The sequence below is a fragment of the Thunnus thynnus genome, chromosome 22, assembly GCF_963924715.1.
Source record: "Thunnus thynnus chromosome 22, fThuThy2.1, whole genome shotgun sequence".
Lineage (NCBI taxonomy): Eukaryota > Metazoa > Chordata > Actinopteri > Scombriformes > Scombridae > Thunnus > Thunnus thynnus.
Genome location: NC_089538.1, coordinates 25,881,009 through 25,905,880, shown reverse-complemented (window position 1 = coordinate 25,905,880; position 24,872 = coordinate 25,881,009). Strand labels below are relative to the sequence as shown.

At 38.2% G+C, this 24,872-nt stretch overlaps 2 protein-coding genes across 4 annotated transcripts; one reads left to right on the top strand and one right to left on the bottom strand.

The window, feature by feature from the left end:
* Window positions 1-770: 770 nt before the first annotated feature.
* Window positions 771-24,465, top strand: LOC137174738 (Fc receptor-like protein 5). Of its 3 annotated transcripts, none has more exons than XM_067580201.1 (6): window positions 19,539-19,730; window positions 19,849-19,884; window positions 21,898-22,161; window positions 22,240-22,482; window positions 22,558-22,740; window positions 22,938-24,465. In XM_067580201.1, exons 1-6 carry the CDS (start codon window positions 19,700-19,702, stop codon window positions 23,045-23,047), a joined length of 867 nt encoding a protein of 288 aa, XP_067436302.1. In that variant the 5' UTR covers window positions 19,539-19,699; the 3' UTR covers window positions 23,048-24,465. The 3 variants fall into 3 exon arrangements, with proteins under 3 accessions (XP_067436303.1, XP_067436302.1, XP_067436301.1); XM_067580200.1 differs by having other exon boundaries at window positions 21,889-22,161; XM_067580202.1 differs by lacking the exons at window positions 19,539-19,730; window positions 19,849-19,884 and adding an exon at window positions 771-1,451.
* Window positions 12,370-17,725, bottom strand: LOC137174911 (coxsackievirus and adenovirus receptor-like). The gene is made up of 3 exons (XM_067580444.1): window positions 17,572-17,725; window positions 14,142-14,477; window positions 12,370-13,963 (listed from the first exon to the last, which is right to left on the bottom strand). Exons 1-3 carry the CDS (start codon window positions 17,636-17,638, stop codon window positions 13,770-13,772), a joined length of 597 nt encoding a protein of 198 aa, XP_067436545.1. The 5' UTR covers window positions 17,639-17,725; the 3' UTR covers window positions 12,370-13,769.
* Window positions 24,466-24,872: the final 407 nt, after the last annotated feature.

The window sequence follows — 24,872 nt, the reverse complement described above, 5'->3', positions numbered from 1 at the left end:
GGTTTAGGAGTATCTTGTTGCATGGTTGTTTCAAGTATTCTTATATTATATCACTTTTAATCTGTCATTTAATTGTCACTGCAATTATTTTTGATCACACTTTCAATATCACATTTACACACACACACACACACACACACACACACACACACACACACACACACACACACACGCACACACATTAACCCATCTGCTCATCCTCATTTACTTTCATATCCGCCCACTCACCCCTCCCTTACATACTCGCAAACATTTACACACGCTCACCCCTCCCTCACCTACTCATACAAAATCACAATATATGTGAATACACATTTAAATATATATCGATTCCTTTATTATTCTACTTATATTAATCATCACATCCTTTATTATATTAATAATCACATTTTTATTATCCTACTTGTATTAGTTATCACATCTTTTTAATGTGACCTTTTTTTATTTTTTCCTTTAATGTTTGAATTTAATCATGTAATACCTGTATCATTTTACATATAACCATTTTCTCTTGATTTTTATTCTTTGTTGAGTTTGTAATTCTTGGAAAATACCCATCATTACCACCAGAAGTTGTGTAACTAAGTGTTATTACCACGTTGCATATCAGACATGGTTTGTGTTGGTTTTGAAGTCAATGTATCCACCATCTTTGTTACAGTCTTGTTGTTCTTAGGAGGAAGAAGGAACAAAAAAAAGGGGGGCTGGGGGTAGGGGTGGGTTCTTGTTTGTTTTTTCTTTCTCTCTCTCTTTGCACCTGCAAGTGCAGCTGTGTGCAGGTTCATGTTAGGTGGAACAACCTTTAGTGAACTTAGAAACTGGTTTTGTCTGGCTAGCTTAGACGCGTGTACCCTCTGTCGTGGTTCTTGCGAGGGGGCATATATAAAGAGGGCTTCCTATTGTCTGCAGGCTCTCCTTTTTTGGAACTATATAGCACAGAGGAGCTTTCTGTTACTAAAAGAGCTTCAGGGAAAAGATAGTGATAGTGTTCAATTTTTGATGCATTTTTGCAATTTTTTGTAAAAACTGGTGAAAGTTGGCTGTAAGCAGAAAATTGGTGCCTGGTGGTAACTTTTGAACACCAGAGATCGAGATCGAGAACAGTCAATGTCAGCCAGTTACCAAATTTAGAAATTAACTTCAGATAGACATACTGAGAGTCTAAATTGAATTTAATTCAAAATTTCTTAATCAAACCCATTCTGGTCAAATAGGCCTGGAAAAGAAAGGCATGTGAAAACCAAACCAAACCAGTTTCTTTTTTTTAAACTTTTTTCCCCTTTTTTATTTTCTAATATATATTGACTTTTGTATAATATTTGAACTGAATGAACAAAAACCACATAAAATCTTAGAAGCTCCGGTGTGATACTTTTCTTTTCTCTGAGAGAGAGTACCAAGCAACCGAGGTAGGAGACTCCCCAGGAAGGACACCCCTTGGCCCCTGAGAGGTAAGCTCCAGCGCATCCACACCACGGCAACATCACTGACTGTTAGTTTCACTCACGCACCTCAAACTATAGGGTAGGGAGCTCGTGTAAAAGGACCCCTCCCCGGGCTGACCCAGGTGGTTGTGTCCGGTGAATCCTCATAGCTGTTAGGATTCAAGTAGGTTTAGGGGAGCAACATCCCTTCGGAGTTCCCAAGTTGGAGAGACCAGGGCAGGTTTGTGGGCTTGCAGGAGTCCATGTTAGGCCAAGTGGCTGGAATCATATAAGAAGGCCCTCCTCCGCCCCTCTCCCCTTCCCGCGTTTGCATGACTTCAGTGCTCTTAAGCTGTCTCAAGTCAGGGACAAGACCAGAGGGTGAGAGCGACTGCTTGGGGCCCACGGTAGTGACCGGGCATAGGACAGAGAAATTGGCCACTCTACAGGCGGCAGATAAATGAACGTGCCGTCGCCACTGGGAAGTCTCAGTTTGACGCTTCTGAGGGTAGCTCAGTTTTAAAAAGAAGAAGGTCCTTCTTCCTGCCTTGTAAACAACCTCCTTACACGGAGTCCGGCAGGCAGCATGTGGCGGCATGCGCCGAGGGCCGCTCTAGCGTGACACTTCCCACAGTTTGAAACAGCAACACATCTTCAATATTGTGTCTCATATAAAGGATTGATGTTAATTGTTTTGTGTTTAATGTCCTCATTAACTTTACTGTTATTTATATGTATAATACATAATATGTATATTTGGAGCGTGCTGTTGTTGCTGCAGCATTAACTTGTTTGCAGGATCAATAAACTTTGGTGTTGTTTGTTTCTTTGTGTGGTTCTGTGGGTTTCACAAAGCGGTCAGATGGAAAATTTGACTTGTTCCGGTTTGGTTTTGGGTAACCGATCCACACACACTTCTGACTATCTGTGTGTTTGCAGCTCTGCAGCGCTGATAACAAACATATAAAAACTGCAACTGCAGTCTGTAAACAGCAGGAATGTCATTCAGCAGCTGGAAACTCTGCACACACACAGCTGCAGCACAGAATGTGTGAAGTTTAGATTCTTTACTCAGTGAAACATGAAGAAAATTCAGTCTGTAAAACGTCTCCTGGTTTAAACATCACACATCATGTAGTTCATCTTAAACTCTTTAAACAATGAATCTGTTCTGTTGTTGATGTGACGCTTTGTAACATCAAACTGTTGTGAATCTACTGGGTTATCTGGATAACTTAAAAAAGCTTCCCTGTGGAGGTTTTGACCACTAGAAGTGCTAGTGAGCAGTGTTTTCACTGGAGGGTCCCTGTTGTGTTTATATAGTGCGAGTGACATGATACACAATCCTGCTGATGATTTCACATTATTCCACTGATACAGGTGGCTGTAACACACCAAGAAACTCAGAAATACATCATCAAAGGCAGGAGGGAAGAAGAATGCAATCTCGTTTTTGTCTGCAGATATTATAACAGTCTATTTATGTATTTATTATGTATATTTATGTATTTCCTTGTCTGCAGACACTGTAGATACAAACACTCAGCGAGCACTTTATTAGGAACACCTGTGCAATCTAATGAAATCTAATTCAGTTGTTGAAATTGTCAGAAAGGTGATAATTCTACTTTTTGTTTATTATTGAGGTCATAGTAGGAGGTGTTGGTGTACTGGAGTGTATTATATTGAAAAGTTTTCCCTAATATTTTGCCCCCCTCATGTATGTTTATGGGGTGGACAAAATATTAGGAACAAAAACTGAAAGTGTATAAGCTTTGTAAAGTATAATTAATAGCAGAGCTGTTGTATTGGATTGCAGTAGATTGCACAGGTGTTCCTAATAAACTGATCGGTGAGTGTAGATCTGCAGTAAATGAGTGCAGGTACATGTGTAGATTACTTTGAGTGCTTTGATGTCACACTAGATGAACACACTCATCATGATGTTTTCAATCTGCAGCACATGAAGAAAAATGTAAATGTTATCAAACTGGAACTCAACAACAACAACAACAACAACAAATCCTCTTAAATAAGACGGGAAAGGTGTCGACTGAAGCCAAAGCTTCTTAGATTAGATTCAACTTGTCATTGAACAAGTACAAGCACTTAACAATGTACTAATAATGTACAGTTATGATGCCGACCCTTCTATATTCACCACGTCATACTCATTCAAAGGAAATAAACCAATAAATAACTGGAATAATCTTTAAATGAAAGATAACATGTAATTAGACCACATTCTTGTGCTTAGTCAATATATTATTTTTTAACATTTTCTGAAATATGATTGTTTTACATATTTTTAATTCACCCTTGTTTGTTCCATAAATTCACCTCTTTATCAGAAATTCATCTGTTTATTAAATGCACTCTGAACACACAGCTTCTTTTAGATCATATCGACTCTCTTCAAACATGTTTTGTACATCAGACACCTCACTGTGTAGTGTTTCACAATCTAAATCATCACATTTTCATAATTACAGCAGTTAGAGGTGTTCATTAGTATTTTCAATTATATTATCACCTTGTTCCTTCTTAACTTTGTTCATTTTTGCCAACACACAACTGCATCAGACTTGTAAGAATAACCAGAGTTGTTACAAATGAACTGAACCACACACCTGCTTTTAACAATAACTGTGGTGCAGACTATATTGCAGTGGGGCTACATCATCTTCCATGTGAACACACACTCCATGTCTCCATCTAGTGGTTGAACTGCAGTAATGACAGATTTACCCAGAGGCACAACTTGCTAGAGGTTGTGACCTTTCAATAGAGGCGTGAACCATCCAAGTGGACCAATGGTTTCCTGAGACATTGATGCTTATTTGCTGAGATCATTACTCACATTACATTATATTTACATTACATTTGAGATCATTACAAATAACATTTGACACTTTTAACTACACACTGAAAACTGAATTTTCTGTCAGTTAAAGAATTTTCTAATTTATTAAGAATTTTTCCGAATTAACAACTACATATAAACCCAAATATGAGTAAACCAACTTATCACCTTTTTTCTGTTTTTTCTTACAATTTGTATGAAACTGCACCACCTGCTCTGTAGAATGTCTAAAAAAATAATGTTAAATACCTACAATTGATCTTTTTTTCATTTTTACATTTTTATTTTTTATTTTACATTTTTAATGAAAATATGGTGACTAATGGGTTAAATATAGGGTGATACAGATAATATTGGTAATAATGTTACAATTCTTTATGTATATTTATTATTTGTTGACATATTACAAGTAATCATTAGCAGATTATTAATTGATATTAGTAAACTCATGCTCCATCTTCTCACCTGTAGCTGAAACAACACCTGCCTGGTTTTGTTCTAAAAGCTCATCAATCACTCTTTAAAGTCTGCTGCCACCTACTGGTCATAATGGTTATTACAACACAGCTGCTGGTTTATAAATGACACCAGTATAATGACATATGAACTCATTTTTAATGATTATTTCACATCAAATATTAAATAAATAATAGTGTTCATTATTAAATTAACTGCTGATAATTGACTTATAGCTGATCATTATTATAAAGTGATCAGACATCATCTACTCACATCATTCAAACATATTTCATGTATCATCTCATCAACAATAAACTGTATAAGATGTAATGTAGGTCACCAACTGTGGAAACTAAAGTACATTTACTGTACTTCAGTACAATTTTGAGCTACTTGTACTTTGTACTACTTGTAAAGCTACAGTTACTAACAATAAATCAGTCAATCAAACTTTATTTGTTTAGCACATTTCATACAGGTTAGTGTGATCTGAAGAACTTTACAGGTGACTGATCAGCTGATAATAAGACAGAACAAATGTAAACAGTAAAGCAATTACAGACTAATTCACATCAGAAACAGAAATTATAAAAATGAAAACCAATGAAATAGATTTTAAAATCTGTAAAACACTAGTTAATTTACAGATTTTACATATAAAACGTGACAGTTCAGTCTGCTGTATTATGAGTATTTTTTACTTTTTTCACTTCAGCTGCACTTCTGTACTTCTACTTTAGTAAAATGATGAATGGAAGAAGAAAGGTGAGAAAACTTGATTATAAGTTTTAAAAGTGATCATAAAACAAAAGCTTCAAAGCTTGTTATATTATCCATTGTGTCAAATCTTCATCTGAAAAGTAACTAAAGCTGTCAAATAAATGTAGTGGAGTAGAAAGTACAATATTTCCCTCTGAAATGTAGAAAGTAGCATCACATGGAAATACTCAAGTAAAGTACAAGTACCTCTAAACTTCACTCAAGTGCAGTACTTGAGTAAATGTACTTAGTTACTTTCCTCCACTGAGCAAATCTAGTAAATAAACAATTGTATCAAAACATCAGATATAAAATGTAAATATGAATGAATTGAGGCAGTTCCTACAAACTGTGTGGATTTGTACGGAGGCCTGATATAAAACCACAAACATCTGTTCATGTGTGTTGATGATGATACATTCGTAGGAAGCGAAAAGACGAACCAAGACGGTCGAGTTTTATCTTTTTGTTTTGTTTTGTGTGCTTTTTGGGTGGTGAGGTGGTCAGAGACAAAGACTATCTGACTGAAGAGATACAACTAGAAGTAAGAGAGAAAAAAGGGGTGAACTGACCCTTTAAATAGAGACCCAGAAAAGTTCACCTCCACAACCATCAAGTCCCAAAACACAATAATATCTCCAAAATGACTGTCTGTGCATAATGAGCCAATCTGCAACAACTATTTTAACTTATGTTTCTTTAATGATTTACTTTAACCATTAGAGAGGCTGCGTTCAGCATGTGGAAACAGTTACGTCACTACAGCAGCTGTATAATGCCACTGTATAAACCTGGAATCTGTGTAACAGCTAATCTGCTGGATGTGTAGAGAAAACACAGATAACATCCTGAACCATCCGAGATTTTAATAATGAATGAAGTTACTGCTGCTCTGCTACATGCTGTTTTCAGTTTTATCCTTTAAAAATGCAAAATGTCTTTTATTAGACTAATCATCAAAGTATGTCAGAGTAAAGTAAAGAACCCCTCAGTCTCCTCTGTCATCATTTTAAACATCATTAATGTGGATTCAGGATCCACATTGCGCCACTCTCTCTGTAAAATGCCCCCAAATTAATCATTACATACTGAAAAATTCAATTAAAAAATTCCAAGAAATCAGTGTAAAATAAAGTGTTACCTATTGAGTAGATGAGAACAACTCTGAAGACTAAGACAAAGAGATTTTGCTGTTTTGCTGATCTTTGCACACACACACACACAGAAAGAGAGAAAGAGCTCACCTTCAGACGCAGAAGTTTGAACTAATAATAATAAAAAAGCCACAAATGGTGCAGATGTGAATGTTGCCATAGGAATATCCCAGACTGAGATAAAGGGAGTTCTTTCATCAGCAGGGAGTGAGCTCCTGTGACTGTCATGATGGCTGTTTTCTGTCTTTCTGTCTGTCTGAGCTTCAGCTGCAGGTGAGACAGAGTGGGGCGGGGCAGTTGTCCTTTTCAACGTTCGAGGTTCAGTTTTATTGTCATAATACTGTACAGGATTGCACAATGAAATGCCGCAATATACACACAGAAACCAGACAAACAATTATTCAGATTGTGGCAGGGGACACATGTGGCCTATATAAATAAAACTGACTTGACTTGACACAGGTGTGAGTGTTCTGCCATTTGACTTCCTGCACTCTGTGTGGTTGATTTCATTGCACTTATTATTACACATTATACAAAGTGAGAATAGACAATGAAGCGTGCTTATGCCTCATAAATCTTACTGATATTTGACATTTTGTGGCAATCAATAACAAGCCTCCTAAATGAACAGCAATGGAGAGTGGGGCTCTGAAATTATAAGACAGCCTTAAAGCTCTAAAGGGCTCTGGAGTGAAAACAGAACCTAAAAACTGTACATAACAAATGTTAAGCGTCCTGCCCTGGCTCCCCTTCAGGAGGGTCTATAACACATCTGCCTAAGGTGCTTCTCATATGACGTTGTGTCTATGTTTTCCTACTTAACTGTTTCTGTGCACAAAACAGTATTGCATCGAAGCCAAATACAAATTAAAAATTAAAACATGTATATGAAAATAAATAAATGAAATCAATTATGTATTAAAGAGGCACTTAAAGCAGAGAAAGGGGTACAATCTCCATAAAGAGAAGACTGAAGCTGAATTTATATTTTCCGTGTTTGCAAGTCCGCTAGGGTCCACTAGGGTCCATGTGATGTAAAATTCGTCATCAGAGGGTGCATAAGCTCTGCATACCTCCAATTTGTTGTGCTACAGGGCAGAAGTCATTCATGCAGGATATGTTTGACTTCTTGGTCACGGGTATGATGGTGGTGCTCTTGAGGCAGGTGGGCACCACTGCTTGGCTGAGAGATGTGTTAAGAGAAAGATGTGGCGTGCTTCTTGACAGTTTAAACAACAGTCACATCCTCAATGCACTTGTTGATACATCCAATGACAGCCTCTGTGTATTCATACAAGTCAGTGCTGAGGATTGGTCTTTCTTCATCCAGGGTCTGTATGCAGGCACTAGCAGAACAGTAAGGTGCCACGTCTCTGTGAACACGAAAACACAGCAGTTGCTCAAGCTCATATTGTCCAGTTTGTTGTCCAGTGAACAAACATTTGCCATTGTGATTGTCAGATATGATGGGTTGTTCGGGTTGGCCCTTAGCTTAGCCTGGACTCCTCTGCGCTTGCCCCCACTTCCGCATCTCCTCGCACTACTTCCGATGCTTCCTTTTCAGTATAGCTCCAGGCAAGGCTGTGGTCTTCTTGAGGCCTGCTGGGTATAACAGACCAAGCTCACTTAGTTGGCTTAGCCACTGACAAGCATTAGTCTTTCATTTTCTTATGTCCAACAGAAACTGTCGATCATATACATATTTCCCATAGTTTGGGATATTTATTCCACACAAAACCGTTTTCTGTAAAACATTCTGCTTTTAATTCACAATATTCAAATCTATTTCAAACTACTCCTCAACGTCCAGGGAAGCTCTAAACCAGTCTGTCTTCTCAGTTTTGCTCTCTGTCTCATTCCAGTGTGATCAATCACTAAACGTATTTCATCTCTTTGTTCAGTATGTTGGCAGACAGCCAGCGTGTCTCAGTCACCAGGAAACAAAATGGTGCCAAACACACAGAGAGAAAACAACACACAGATATTCAAACCAATGTTATTAGCTTGGAAGAAAGTCAAACACTTTGCGTCCACATTTGGGATTCAAAACAGATAGTCTCCATCTGACACTTTTCTGCTGACATGTATCACTGATGTGGCCTTCAGGTAAAACTGATCAGGTCACATTTTTTACAGACAGGACATAACATGATCTGCATTCATGTGGATTAAGTCTCACAATTTAGATCTGTTCCAAAAACGCTGTATAATGTTTTTTCTGTATTTCTTTGTTGTGTGATGAAACAAACAAACAGGTTTCATTTCAAACAAGACTGATCTGCTGTCAGGTTGACGCAGCTAAAAACATCAGCACAGGTCTGAAGATGTGAGCTGGAAACTTTTGTGATACGACAAACTGACTGGATTCTCTTCTTTACACAGTAAACATGCCTTACAGGTTATCTTGATACTGAAACTGGTGCATGAACAACAAACTGTTGATATTATTAATAAATAATCAAAATGGTGACATTAAGTTTCCATTATCCACAGCAACCAATCAGAGAGAAAAATCCAGGAGGGTTTCTGCTCAGTAAAGATTTTGGGTGGAGTTACAGAGCTGCTGCTCTCTGACTCTCATTTTCTGTGAAACTTCCTGCTTTTAATTCTTTATAGTCAGAGTTTAAAATGGGCTCCAACTGCTCTTCAATATCGAGGGAAAGCCTTAAAGCTGTATCTTGTTTTCTCCTTTTCGTGTCATCACTGACTCAACTATTAGTCACATGGACCAAACCACTACTTTTACTTTAACCCTTTAACTACATCAAGCTCATAATACTTATGTACCTTTACTGCAATACTTTAACTACATCAAGCTCATAATACTTATGTACTTTTACTTTAGGAGGAGTTTTCATGCAGGACCTTTACTTGTAATGGAGTATTTTTACTTTGCTGTATTGGTACTTTTACTTACGACACTTGCCTCCAACTCTGACACTGTCAGGACTGAAAACTAAACTTGTTGTTTAAGCTTGAATAAAAAGAGAGAATGTAACAGTCAACCATCCAAAAAAACCACCTACGTCACAGACCTGAGTGTTACTGTTGATCTGTCTGTGGAGTTTAGATGTAGTAGGCTAGTTCACATTTCAACAGGTCTGATCTGTGTTGTGACACTGTGTAGAAACCAACAGGAAATGATAACACAAATAAAAGCTGCCGTCAGTACACAGCTGTGTCCTTCAGACAGAAGCGAAGTCCAGTCGTCTGCAGGGCTGGACTTTACTTTACCCCCGGCAAGGTAGGCGATGCCTGGGGCAACCAACTAAAAGGTGCTTCAAACTGTTATAGATTAATTATGATGTTTGGAAATTAAAAATATTAAATGATGTTACTATTCTAACTCATTGTACCCTGAAATAACTTAAAATTGACCCCAAATCATCCAAAATATATTCAACTGTATACTTGGAAGAAAACACTGTACCACTACAATTACCTGACAGGTGAATGTTACTGGTTACGCTGCATAGTTAAAAGAATTTAGTTCCACTTCAAAGATATGCGTTTGATCATTTATTCTTCCACTTCATAAACATGGAAACATACAACTTGTGCCAGTTACTGAATCATACTTTGGTATGCATGAGTGCAGTCAACCAAAAATATTCACTCCCATGTTCACAGCCTCTCTCTGCCGAGAAAGGTGAACAGATGAATGCAATCAAATATAACCACTATCATTACCGCCCAAGCCCTGGTGAACACACCCACCACCTAAAATGACCACGTAGTGAACAATACAGGACTATAAAACATAGAAAATACAGGAGTCTTATGTATGTGGCTCCTACATGATGGATTATTATTGATTAAACTATCCAGCATTATATAAAACAGAATTAAAAGCTCCAACTTGACTTGACTTCACTTTAAGTAAAAACATGAATGCAGGACTTTGACTGTTGGGTATTAATAAGGAGAAAGAAAAGCTTTGAATACTTCTTCATCTACTGCCGATACCAACACTCCCAGTTACAGTAATGGTGAAAGCTTGGTTAAAGCTTCTACCTGCTCACAGACCTTTCAGACTGAACTCATGTTGTTTAACGTGCTGCTATCTTCCACAAACTTCAACCTCCAAGTTATCTGTTTCACTTCAGTCAAGATTTTAACCGTTTATTGTAACGTACATTCAGTTTGGTGGTGTGGTTCTGTGGTTCTGTGGTTCTGTGGCTCTGTGGTTCTGAGAGGGATGCAGGTTCTCATTTCTTGTCTTTATGTATTAGAGGGCTCACTTTGGTTTAATGAACATTTCCGTCCATCTCTAGAAAAGACACAGTTCAGTATTTATGATGTGGGTGTGTGTAGGCTACAACAACAATGATCAATAACTCCTTTATGTCTGTTGTTTATGTCTGAATCCTCTTTCTGATTCGTGAAGAGTGGAAACTTTATACAGTCAATAATTAGACTGAATTCATTTCACATGTGGAGGCAAAGTGTTGAATCATAGAACATGAATCCTTTTAGTTTTCTTGCTGTGTTTCTAGCATCGTGTTGTTTCTCTCTGAGCTCTTCAGGTCTTGACTCGGTGGCAGTTTGCACAGTTTCACTGAACAAACTTCAGGAAGATTTGATCAGATCAGTCTGAAATGACTCACAGAGGACAAACACACCCAAGTTCAGATGCAGAGTTGTTGTTTATTAATTTGATCCTCAGATGAACTCACACCTTAGTTTGTCTACAGTTTACATTTGTTTCACATTTTGTCTAATTTAGTTTACTTTATCACATCTATTACTCAAACATCAGCAACAATTAAATAACATGACAGCTTTTGTTTCATACATCACAATCATACTTTATTTAGCAGTTTTGCTTTAGTTCTAGTTGTACCTCTCACATTTAGTTAACTTTTGTAAAGTCAACACTAGTTTGACTTTATCTAAGTTGTGTTAAGTTTAGTTTAGTAACCCAATCTTTGTTTAGATGTAGAGTGATTATCAGAAATATTAAACTGTAATTCAACATGACATGATGAACATATAAACCAACAGATTTAACGCACCAAACAGAAACTTAAATGTATCTTCTACTTGACAGTGACAATCATTTTATGAAAAGGAACAGTGGCACCATTTGAGATTTGCATGTAAACATTCCTCTCAAACTGCTGTCATGAAACAGGCCCAATTCATACAATGAAACCACACCAGGACCTAGTGTTACCTGTTGAAACTACTCCTCCTGGTTCAGGTTCAGATTCTTGCTGCAGTGTCTCATTGTGAATGTGAACAGTCTTCCTATGAACAGGACAAGAGATCATTACAGTAATCTAATCCAGCTGAAACAATGGTGTGTAACAGTCTTTCACTATGAGCGATTCATCAACCCTGGAGATGTCACGCAGGTGATAAAAAGATGATTTGCAGATCAAAAACAACTCCAAGATTTCTGACATCCTTTCAGCTTTTAAGAAGAGAAGATATGAGTTTTATGTCTATTCAGCTGCAGAAAACTTAAAGACATCCAGACATTAATATGATCTAAGTGTAGCAGGGATTTAACAGATTTCTGGACATCAGGTGCTAAGAACAGATATAACAGTGGATCAGTTTGGGCATAAAAAAGCCTTGTGCTCTGGTCGAGGCAGCTGCTTAAACAACTTTACAATTCATTTCTACAGAAAGACAAACCAACACTTATGTCTTCAAAATACATTTTTATTCATAAATATATATATATATATATATATTTATTTACATTTATACAAACAGTATAAACTCTGCAGCATATGTGTGTAAAAATCATCACAGTTCAGTCACAAAAGCCTCATATGAGGATGTAATGAGTCAAAAACATCAGTTAAAGCATTAAAATATAAACTCAAACAAGTCCTTCAAATTAAACTACAAACTGATCTGATGCCTTCAAAAACCGTCACACAACACATTATGGAAAACATTATGTTTAAAGCTGCATTAACTGATGATTTTGTCCACTAGTTTTCATCAGAAACACAACACTAACATATCATCAGCTTTCAAGTTGATATGTTCGTGATTCAGTACAATATTTGAACATTATATGCACATGAACAGTCGGAGTCACAGTCTGTTGTATATATAATAGAAGGATGTTCTAAGGCTGTCTGGACAGAAGATGTTTTCCTCCTCAAGACTAAATATCTCCTCTGATTCTTCATCTGGTTGAAGGAGTTAAATGGAGGCAGATAAACAAACAAAACAAACATCATGAAACTTAATAAACTTTTCCCAGCAGAGGGCACAATATCTAATAAATATGTTGCAATGATGGTAACTTTGAGGTTATATTGTCCAGGACTCTGCTTGCATAGGTTTTACTATTGATTGCATTGATTAGAGATGTTATTTGTGAGAGAATCAGAGAAGTTTCAGTCATCAGGTGTTTCCATATAAATCTGAAATGGTTTTTTGTTTTTTTTGTCACAACATGCTTAAATTCTTTTCACATGTGAGCTCCCAGGTTCCTCTAAACCTCCACCTAGATAAGGTGGATGTTCAATGAGGAATGAAATAATATCATTGCTGTTACTGTTGGACCATAGAGCTCTCACCTGTGATCATGAACTCTGAGTAATAACCAACAGATTTCTTTCTGACATGTTTCCTTCACAGATTGTCTTCAGTGGATCCAATAATCAGTCGTTTGGGGGGAATTTACACCCGAAATGTAGATGTTTAATGAGTGACATTTTTACTTTTACTGGTGTTTCTGTTGTGCTGGACAGTGAATCAAGACTCACTGGTTTGTCTGCTGCTGTTACCGGAAGAACTTTATACAAAAGTGTTATTTACATGCAGTCGATTTTAGATTTGCTATTTATATTTCAGACCTGCTGTTAGTCAACTGCTTTCTCAGCAGGAGGGAGGTATATACTTCTTATTTTTTTTATAGATCGTGATGATCACAAAACCAGCAATAGCAACAATCACAGAAGTAGTGGCAAGTAAGTAAGTGGCAAGCCAACTGCCAGTGCAACACATCCTCCCATGTTTCCATCCTCTCCTTCAGCTTTGCACAACCAGACCAACTAACACATTGTTTGTTTGGTTCAACACAGAGAACAACAGCAGGACACACAGATTCAGATGTAAAGAGATCTGAGAAAAGAGATTTTACAGCAGACTGACAACTGATGTCTCATCAGGATCCTGATCTGATTTCTGCCTCTTAGATTTACATTCTCTAAAGATGCAAAAAACAACAATAACAATAACAAGAAGAAGGCCACCACCAACTGACAGACCGACTACCACTCCAGTATATCCATCCTTGTCTCCTTCAGTCCGGGTGTTTCCAGCTGTGTGACCTGCAGAGCAGAAACAGGTGTGAGGTATCAGCTGTCAGGTAGGTGATGACTGAAGAACTCTTCAAACTCATGTCAGACATTATCTACTGAACTCTGATCACATCACTCATCTCACCATCAACACCTTTATAAACACAAACAGCTGATCTGTGATGAAGCAGCTGCACTTCAAACTCACCTGAGTCTTCAACCTTCAGGTTGATGGTGGTGTTTATGAGCTCTGTGCTGTTCACAGAAACACGACATTCATATGTTCCAGTGTCGTTGATGGTGACGTTCTTCAGAATCACAGAAACGTTTCCATCCTTCATCTCTCGATCTCTCAGCTGCACTCGACCATGAAAAGATGGATGCTGGTACTGTTCATATAAGTGATCGTCTCTGAAGAAGAGGACATACTCTTCTGTCTTCAGGTCAGGTCTGCTCCACTCTAACACTGTTATGTTTGCATCTCTGGGACTCTGACACTGAAGAGTGACATCATCTCCAGGCTTCGCTTTTATCTCTTGCTGATCTAAACAAAAACAGAATAAAACAGAAAAGTGTGAAGAAAAAAATCAATAACACATCTCCTTCAGAAAATTTTCATTGAGCAGTTTGAATTCAAACAGCTTCACAGTCAGGACCTGTTTTGGCACTGGAAACCTTTAAAGGGATGTTACAAAAATCACATGACAGAGCCGTGACTCACGACTTACTGCAGCTAATGATGCACACCTGTTGTCACTATCACTGACTAAGCAAACGATCTGCCAACAGCACAACTCTCACAGTATCACAACAGGACTGAAGCCCTTCAACAAAATATAACATTGTGAAACACAAACAACTGAAAGCTGTATTACATTTCTACCTGATAAATTAATAGAAACACTGGACTGAACTTAATGATTTAATACAAAACACTAGTAATGTGGTAACCAGGGTCCATTGATGGGACCAATCTTTTCACACAGCTGTCTTTGGGTTCAACTCAGGTTTCCTGTCTCACTTTTAATCATGGTCACTTGTGCTGAACAGTTAACCTGCTCTGGAGCAGTGGGCTTTTATCTCAGGAACCAAAGCAAGCCACAACTCATTCACTGTGCACATTTTAGTTTAAAATAAAAATATCATCATTTTCTTTGTCAAATTTCATTGTTGCAGCCACATGTTCCCCAATTTTCAAGAAAGGACAAATATTCTGCACATTTCCAGCTCTATATTTATATTCTGGGGTTCTACTGGAATATATTTGTATGATTTCCAGTTAAAAACTCCTTATTTATCTTCTACTGGTCCTTTATGCAGCCCCTCAGTTCAGCCTCTGTCTGAAACAGGCCGTTTTAGCTCCTGTCTCTTTAAGGCCCGCCTCTTAATAAGCCCACTCTGTTCTGATTGGTCAGCTTCAGGAAGCTTCCTGAACAAACTATGGTGGCAGGATTTCACTTCTTTTTCTCCTCGAATATCAGCTCGACAGCAAGGTAGAAAAAAACCCCGCCAACGAAGCGTTCAGAGCAGGTTGAGGCCCTGACTTTTTACATATGTTCTACCTCAAGTTTCTGAACTTTAACCATGTTTAACATCTGACAGCAGAACAAGATATAAATAATAAAAAAACACAAAAGGCAGAATATGTCTCCTTTACATTTTGAAGTGAAACTGTGCCCATCTGGATTGTAACTGCAGGTAAATGTCAAACAGGATGTTACAGCCTTATCAAAGTCTACTGAAGGGAAGAAAGGTGTTATCCATTAATGCTTCCTGGCAGTTAATTGTCTGTCTGTGTGTTTAACTTCACGATAATGCAGAAGGTCTTGGTATGTATCCTGCTGCAGGTTGTTAGTCTGAACAGTGGAGCTGTTGTGTTACAGTGTGCTGTCTACACAGACACAGTCACAGGGCTTAAAGATGATTCTGGACTTTATACTTTGAGAAACTTGAACATCTGTTGCAAATATCATTACAGTCCATTAAATATTGTCACCATCCACCGTCCAGCCCCCTCACTGCCACACGATCACAAAGAGCCTCCTGTAAAACATATCAAGGAATATTCTGTGTCGCAGCAGCTTTTTTGACTTTAGAGGCGGCTTTCCTTTTAATATCCAGAGCTGTACAATACAACGATTTCAAGTTTACATGGTCTTCATCGGATTCTAGTGAAATGTCCAACAAACCTCTTTAGAAAACTTATGAAAACCAAATATGAAGGACAAGGTAGAACAATATAACAGCATAACACACATAAAATCAGACTTATGTCTAATAATCCATTGTCCACAGCTACCACATTTAACAGCAGTCACATGATCAGCACTTAAATAAGCTTATTTCAGCAGAGAGGTTCAGAACTCAAGTCAGACAGGTTATTTTAATTAGTAGGACACTGTGTCACCAACACAGTAAACAATTTCAGATATGTAGTAGAGCCGCCTGTGGCGAACAAAACACAACTTTCCATAAGCAGGGTCACATGACGACTGTTGGGTTGATTATGAACATGATTTGGGTGTGATGACTGATAAGAGAGACTCAGTCTAGGTTAGTCAGTGTTGAAGCTGGAAAATAACTAAGTACATTTACTCACATATAAAGTTAGTTTTTGTTATATTAATGAGTTTCTATATTAAATTGGTATTTAATGGGTTACATTTAATGGGTTACAGAAATAGAACTAAATAGTGAGAAACGTGTTCTTTACAGCTGCATGTCATAACAGCTCAGACTGTTGTTATGACTCAGAGCTGTAAGTATGTGCCGCGTTAGTACTACCAGTAAAACTAATGTCATAGTTTTAGTAGTAAGAGTGGTGCTACTAGTTGTAGGTTACAGAAATAATAGTGGTAACTGTTGCAGCACTAGAGGTAGTAACAGTAGAAGTAGTAATAACAGTAAATAGTATTAGTATACAGTAAGCAGTAGTTGTGACACAGTTGTAGAAGTGTTGCATTATTTTTTAGATTTAGATTTAGATTTATAATCTGATATTTTAAGGAACATGTTTGAGAAATGAGGATATTTGTGTAAAATTCCCAGAATATTTCTATATGATGCTACTTTCTACATTTCAGAGGGAAATATTGTACTTTCTACTCCACTACATTTATTTGACAGCTTTCAGATGAAGATTTGACACAATGGATAATATAACAAGCTTTTAAAATACAACACATTGTTAAAGATGAAACCAGTGGTTTCCAACCTTTTTGGCTTTTGACGTCTTACAAAAAGCAGTGTGTAGTCGGGGTCACATTTCACATGTCTATGAGTTGTTAACAGCTCCACCAAATAGTGATTTTTCCCTCTAAACTTCTCACATGCTTTCATTTCAATAAATGTTCAAATTCTGCTGTAGACTATGAATCAGGATATATCTGGTCTATATGTTCATGTGTTAGAGGCTGTCAGTCATCACTGGTTTTATCTTTCATTAGTTTACCTCAGATATTATTAAATGTAAATGTACGGCAGCACAGAACTGATATCCTCAGTAAAATAAATACATACATAACATGATAACATGATACAAGTGTTGTTCGTGGCAGCATTACACTGCTGTACTAATGATCACAGCTGCAGCTCTCAGCAGAAATTATCCAGGTTTATTTAACAATCGATCTACTCACCATCCGGAGAAAACACCAGGCTCCACAGCTGCAGGAAAGCCACGCACAGGAACAGAAACTTGGACATCCTGCGTCCTCAGCTCAATGAAAATGATTCCAGCCTACCTGTAGACGCAGGTTACCTGCCTTGTTTTCTTCTTTCAGTAGTCCAAGTGCCACTCCTTAGTGTTTCACAACTATTGAAGTGACGTTTCCTGTGTGGTTTTCCTCTTGTGCCCACAGGCAGGAGTGAAAGTCAGTTACTATGGTTACAGGGACACTGTTTCTGTCTCTCTGAAACTTTCCCAATAACAGGTTTCAAGGTAACCTATTATGATTTTAGGCTACATAATGTTTTTATTTATTTTTATTTTCCCTGTTCCAGTCGAAGTTCCTGCACACCACAGATGTTCCTCTCTCAGTCTGGACCCTCACCTGGGACCACTTTACCTTGGGAGACCCTACCAGAGACTATTATACCTGATAACAGGGTCACAGGGTCACCTCTACCACGATAAGGTGGTGACGGTGGTGATTATTAACTCCACAACTATTGATGATCATGAAGACACCCCAAACAAAGCACTCAGATATATCATCATAAACAGTAACAGGCTGGTGGCGCCACCCTGTGGTAGACTATCATCAATGCAAAATATTTCTGATGCTGCTTCTGACTCAGATGACCTGTTACATAAAACCTGGTTATGTCTGCTGGATGTAAGAGCCTCTTTACAGTATGAAACATCACAGGAGACACATGATGGTGACTGGAGGCTACTTTATTACAGACACAGTGACACTTATTTCTAACTTTAGTGTGTCTCGTACCTGCAGCTTGATGTCAGCAGGCTGGTCATGTAAAAAGGCTCAGAGTGTCCTGCTCACTGTGCAGTCTGATAGCGTGCAGCCACATGATGTGTTTGTGTCTCTTTCTCACCACATTTCAGTGGTTAAAGCAGAGAGAAGCCGTCACACATGTAGCGACAAAATCACCTCCATCTCTCTTCCTCGAAACCAAACCGCTGCCACCTACAGGAAGACACGGCCTTTTGGTTGTAAGATAAAATAAGATAAAAAAATACAAATAAATAACATTTCATAATGAATCTCTGACCTCTTCAATGAAAGATGCTGATTTTTTCACCTCAGGTAATATAACAATGGTGAATGCATCATGTAGGATTTCCAGCTCAGCTTCTTGATTATTATTATTTCTGTCTTTTTTACTTCATGGTTTGGTGCAGCGTCTGGTTTTGTCATTTCATTTATCAAAACTAAACAAATGAAACTACACAACCTTTCTCATAACCGTTAGTGGAGTGGAAACCACAACACTGACACAGAGGAAGGAGGAGGGGTTTGTGTCTTCACTGCACTGAAAAGCCATATTTTTATTTTCTTACATATTATCTTGTAATAAATAGACATCAAGTTTTAGGTTTCAATGGCTTTAGTTTAAGATGCAGAGGTGGGATAGATGGTTTTTTCAATTTTATATAATGACAGTGACAGCAGCCGGGTATGTTATATTTCTGTGTCAAAGGTCATGAACACCATTAAATATTTGTTTTCCCTCTTCTTCCATACTGGGAATTCAAGAGCCAGTCCAGGAGTGGATAACTGCTGTAATGGTTTATTTAGTGTGATTTAAAAGCAGCAATAGTGATTTATTCCATCTCTTCTTCTTTAAAGGCCTGTAAAAAAGGAAATTCAATAAACCCCATACACATATTGACTGTCGTTAGTGGAAGCATTAACATACACCATGTTCCTGAGCCTTTTCCCTTCAAACGTTGACACTGATAAAAGTACAGTGATCACCAGCTGGGTACAAACATTGTGGTGTAATTTGTAATTTTGGTTTTGTTTCTTTCCTTCTCCTGTTTGGTTTAGATGATTTAGAAGAGCCTTTGCAGCTTTTAAAACTCATCATATCACATAAATATGAGGATAAAGATGTTTTCTGTGTGTTTTGTTACCGTGTGGTCTGTGGTTCTGTCTCTGGCTTCATTTCTTCTGTTCTCATATATCAAAATGTTTCCTCGTAGCTGCTGCAGAGAAAAACCACAAAGACTCTCTGACATGTGATGCTATATAAAGAGGAAGAAGTCAAACTGCTGCTGCTCTCATTTCATCCAGCTGAAGAATGGAGGAAACATCTGTCCAGATGCTGCTGGGTGAGTCCAATCTGCTGGATGTCTGTTGATGTGTTAATGTGGAGAGATGATCACTGCTGCTTCCCACAGCAGACCAGTCATTAATGCTCAAACTAACCTGAGTGTCATTTCTCTTTAGTTCTGAGCTCACTGCTGTGCTGCACAACAAACCAAGGTTAGTAAACTTCTTCTATCACAGTCGGAAAGCCACTGATTCAGTCTGAGAGACCCTGAGAGGAAAGTTAGAGCTGAGGACAGAGCTGGAAGTCTGACAGAGTTACAAGGTCGACTCTCAACATTATTCATCAGGTTTTCAGCATCATGGGACTTCACCTCTTCAGTGAATTACTTAGTTCATCATCCAGTTTGATTTGTAGTTTTGCATTAAGGCGTAACTTCGTAGTTATGGGGGCTACGTAGTAGCTACACCATGTGTGAGATACAGAGATAGCACATCTAACAAACACACTGTAAACCTTCTAGACTCACATTAACCCCCTAAGAATCCAGCTTTAGGCAAGGCAAGTTTATTTGTACAGAACATTTCAACAACAAGGCATTGAAAGTGCTTTACATAGAGCACAAAAGGCATCAAGACAGAATATAAAAACTACACAAAGCAATGTAAGACATTTAAATACAATTAAAAAGTGTTGAATTTGGAAATAAAAAGAAGCTAAAATAGAATAAAAGTTACAGTGCAGTGTAAGATATTAATCCTCAAATTTGGTTTAATTTAAAAGAAGAGTCTTCAGCTGTGATTTAAAAGAACTGAGAGTTGCAGCAGACCTGCAGTTTTCTGGGACAGATATGTGGAGCATAAAAACTTAACGCTGCTTATAAAGATTTAGTTTTTACTAAGTTTTTAGAGAAAGCAGACCTGTCCCAGACCACCTGAGAGGTCTGGATAGTTCATAATGTAGCAGCAGATCAGAAATGTATTTTGGCCCTAAACCATTTGGTGCTTTATAAATCAACAGCAGTATTTTAAAATCAATTCTTTGACAGACAGGAAGCCAGTGTAAAGATCTGAAAACTGGAGTGATATGATCCACTTTCTTGGTCTTAGTGAGGACTCAAGCAGCATTCTGGATCAGCTGCATCTGTCTGATCGATTTTTTTTGGGAGACCTGTGAAGACTGCGGTACAGTAGTCGAGTCTACTAAAGATAAATTCATGAACAAGTTTTTCCAAATCCTGCTGAGACATAAATCCTTTAATTCTTGATATATTCTTCAGGTGATAGTATGCTCACTTTGTTATTGTTTTAATGTGGCTGTTGAAATTCAGGTCTGAGTCCATGACGACGCCAAGATTTCTGGCTTGGTTTGTGGTTTTTAACATTATCGACTGAGGCTGATTGCTGACTTTTAATCGTTCTCTCTTGGCTCCAAAAACAATTACTTCAGTTTTATAAAACAGAAGGGACTGGGGGCACACTGATTAATCTGCAGCCCTTAATAGTGCAAACAGACTTTTGACACTACTGTGTCTTCATCAGAGTCAGGCAAGACACAGTAGTGTCAAAACATTAGTCTGTTTTCATTATTAAAGGCTGCAAATTAATCAGTGTGCTCCAGTCCCTTCTGATTTTTGAAGTCTGCTGTCCTCAAACTGAGAAGTACCTGATTCAGCTGCTTTTTGTTGGAAGATGCGTGGAGAACCCCATTTCTACTTCAGTTTTATCTTTGTTTAATTGAATAAAATTCTGGCACATCCAATCGCTGATTTGTTCAATGCACTTACTCAGTGCTTGTGTTGGACCATAGTCTCCTGGTGATGTGGTTATGTAAATTTGTGTGTCGTCTGCATTACTGTGATAACATATTTTGTTGTTTTCCATAACCTGAGCCAGTGGGAGCATGAAGATGTTGAACAGAGGAGGCCCCCGAATGGAGCTTTTGTTGTGCTTCTGGTCCTATACAAAAATTCAAGAAAAAGGCTTCATTCTTTGAATAATGATGAAAGTTTAACTAAATGATAACTAAAAGGCACCAGTGTTTGTCAGTATCCATATGAAGGGTTTTAGGTTGTTTAAACAAGGATTTGCTGCAGGTGTAGTTGATATTGTGGTTTATTACTGTTTCTGTCTGTACTGATCTCGACTCAAACGACTAGATGCTGTTTATTACCACATATGGCTTTGAAAATGTAAAGGGTCACTATGATGCCATTTCAGCCCTCACAGCCTCTCTGACTGTGAGTCCCAGCAGCTCTCAGATGTTTAAAGGAGAGTTTGTTTCTCTGAGCTGTGAGGAGGACGACAGCTCTGCTGGATGGATGCTGAGGAGGAACACAACCAAAGAAACCAGAGCTGAGTGTGGAGCTAAATGGGGGAAGACAGTTCATTCTTCTTGTAACATCGGACACATCATCACAATGGACAGTGGAGTTTACTGGTGTGAGTCCAGAGAGAGAGCAACCAGTAACAGCATCAACATCACTGTCACTGGTAAGATCAGACTGTGGAGTTAGTATTGATGAAGCTGAGTGTAAATGATGAAATGCTGTAGTTTGTCTCTGTGTTGAGGTGGATCAGTGATCCTGCAGAGTCCTGTCCTCCCTGTGATGGAGGGAGATGATGTCACTCTGCACTGTAAAACAAAGACCTCCAACCTCCCAGCTGATTTCTATAAAGATGGCTCCCTCATTGGGACTGAGCCTGCAGGAGGTCACATGACCATTCACAATGTTTCCAAGTCTGATGAAGGCCTCTACAAGTGTAACAGCAGCAGTCATGGAGAGTCTCCATCCAGCTGGATCACTGTCACAGGTGAGGAAGTCACCTTTGATTTCACCACTTATTTCATCCACATGTTCACCTGACCAGGTGTGATTCTCTCTGCAGATAAACCACCAACCACAGCCCTGCCCCCTGTCTCAGCAGCCCTGCCCACTGTCTCTGTAGCACCGCCCCCTGCCTCAGCTCCCCTCCAGCTTGTGTTCAGACTGGTCTGCCACCTAGTGGTGTTCTGTCCGTACTTCATCTCCACTCTCGTCATGGTGTCTTTATATCGACACAGGCCTGCAGGTAACACTCTGAACCATTCACTCACCTTAGAGACACTCAGTAACTATCAATCAATCACTCAATCAATTAATCAATCAATTATGTGTTGCACAGTATCTCTATCAGTTACATGGTGTTGATTACATGATATTTACCACAGATCTGGAAAATTCTCTGGAAAATGTTTCTAAAGTTTATCACTTACTCCTCATCGGCAGGAAATGACCTACCCGTCTCCATGGTAACACCCCCGCCCACCCAGGCTGCAGAGAGATTGGCTGAGGAGGTTGATGACATTGTGGCGGTCACTACTGAGCATCACTTCTGAGCTGAACATGTCAGAGACAGTTTACAGTGACAGTGGTGAACATGAGAACTAGAACAGAAGCTGAAAAGCTGAACATTTAAAATATAAAGTTACTGCTTTAAGTTTGTTCTGTTACTTTACTGCAAGAAACATCCATCTTTGTAACTCTGAATATTCTGAATTAAGTTTTTTTTAAATTATTTCCATATTTCTGCCCGATGGCTCATCTGTGCTAGAGTGACTTCAGAGTAAATGAAAACCTTCCCAAGAAAAACCACAGAACAAGTCATGATGTCAGTCGCCAAAAAACAAGCTATGATCAGTTTGAGTGACAGATGCATCTGTGCATAACTACAATCATCCCCTAACCTTGACGCTGTGGTTATTATTGTAGCCATGCCTAACTTTGAGGAAGCAGTAACATTAACCCACGCCACATGTTTCTCTAACCTTAAAGTGATCATTTCAACCCAAACTCAAAAATGATCTTTCACTAAACCTAACCAGACCTTAACCACAGCGTTGTCACATTATAAAACATCATTATAATCATGACATTTGAGGGTTCAGCTTTGTTTTTTGTTTAGCTTCAACATTTGAAATGTCCTCTTAAATGACAAAAAACTGTGTGTGTGATATACTTCTATTTTTGTTAGACCCCCAAAGTGAGAAAATTTCTAACATGTCAGGCTGAAGTTGACCTAATTGTGTCTGGCACTTCACAAATGAGACAAACACTTGTGGTTTTGGTTTGTGTGGTTTTCTTGCAGTTTTGTTTTCCCTTGAAATCTGTTCGATGTGCTTGTTTCAGAAGTGGGTAGGACACACAAAAAAACAAAGAATGCTATTTCCTGCATTTATATCAATCTAGCAAATCATCTATGATGCTGAAAGTGTTTATGTGGCTTTTCATGATTAGCTTCTGCAGTCCTCTTCTTCTTCTTCTGCATATGTTGCACCCTTAAAATGGACAAGGCCCACTGTCCATTTTCTTGTGACAACTTTTATTTACAAACTCACTTCACTAACAAAGCACTTCCGGCCTGCAACTCTCGTCTTTTTTATTATTTTTTTTTTTAATCCACAAAAGCCCCTTTTCTTGGGTGTAACACATACATCCCCAAAAGCCTCCAACAATAAGTAGGGGCAGCCTGTTTGTAGCCTGAGAGGCAAAACCCAGGGAAACCTAATTCTACATCTGGCAGACGCTCAGCAGTAGGATCATACCACTGAAGTTGTGTTTGTGTCCACCTGATGAATGAAATTCAAATATTCCTTTTAGCTGTGGCTTGGTCTCCAGCAGCTCCTGAGAGAAATAATCTCAGCTAAAAGGTCCATTTAAAAAAAAAAAAAAAAAGATGCAAGATGAAATCTGTGATTCCAATTTGTGATGTGTGTTAAAAATTCAGTCGGTAATGTATATTAAATAAAACTAAATTTAGCAGAAACTGCACTGCCTCTGTTTATTTTAATTTATATATATTTATTGATTTCAATTGAAATGTGACATCTGTACATATAAAGACCCAAAATTCAACAGAGGCAACACTGTTGTTCTGACTAATATAAACATGAAGATTCACTTTAAACCAATGTGGCAAATAAACAAATTGCATCTGTAAAACTGAAAATTTTCTCATATATGAAAATCTTACAAAGACATTAGAGTCAACGGTGAATTACCAAAGAGAGAATGTCTGAAAATGTTGGAGCAAACTGCCAAATTTGGATGAATTGACCACATATTAGAAATCTAAGTGGTTACTCTTATGCATGAAAAAATATCAAAACAAGTATGAAACTTGTAACTTTGTGCAGCAGGTGAAAACTTGGGAGCGAATCATAC

Coding starts and splice junctions, on each gene's coding strand:
- LOC137174738 (XM_067580200.1), top strand. CDS start 19,700: ATGGAGGAAACATCTGTCCAGATGCTGCTGG. Junction 22,162..22,239: donor CATCAACATCACTGTCACTG/GTAAGATCAGAC, acceptor CTCTGTGTTGAG/GTGGATCAGTGATCCTGCAG. Junction 22,483..22,557: donor CAGCTGGATCACTGTCACAG/GTGAGGAAGTCA, acceptor TTCTCTCTGCAG/ATAAACCACCAACCACAGCC.
- LOC137174911 (XM_067580444.1), bottom strand. CDS start 17,638: ATGTCCAAGTTTCTGTTCCTGTGCGTGGCTTTCCTGCAGCTGTGGAGC. Junction 14,478..17,571: donor CCTGGTGTTTTCTCCGGATG/GTGAGTAGATCG, acceptor GTTTTTGTTTAG/ATCAGCAAGAGATAAAAGCG. Junction 13,964..14,141: donor CCTGAAGGTTGAAGACTCAG/GTGAGTTTGAAG, acceptor TCTGCTCTGCAG/GTCACACAGCTGGAAACACC.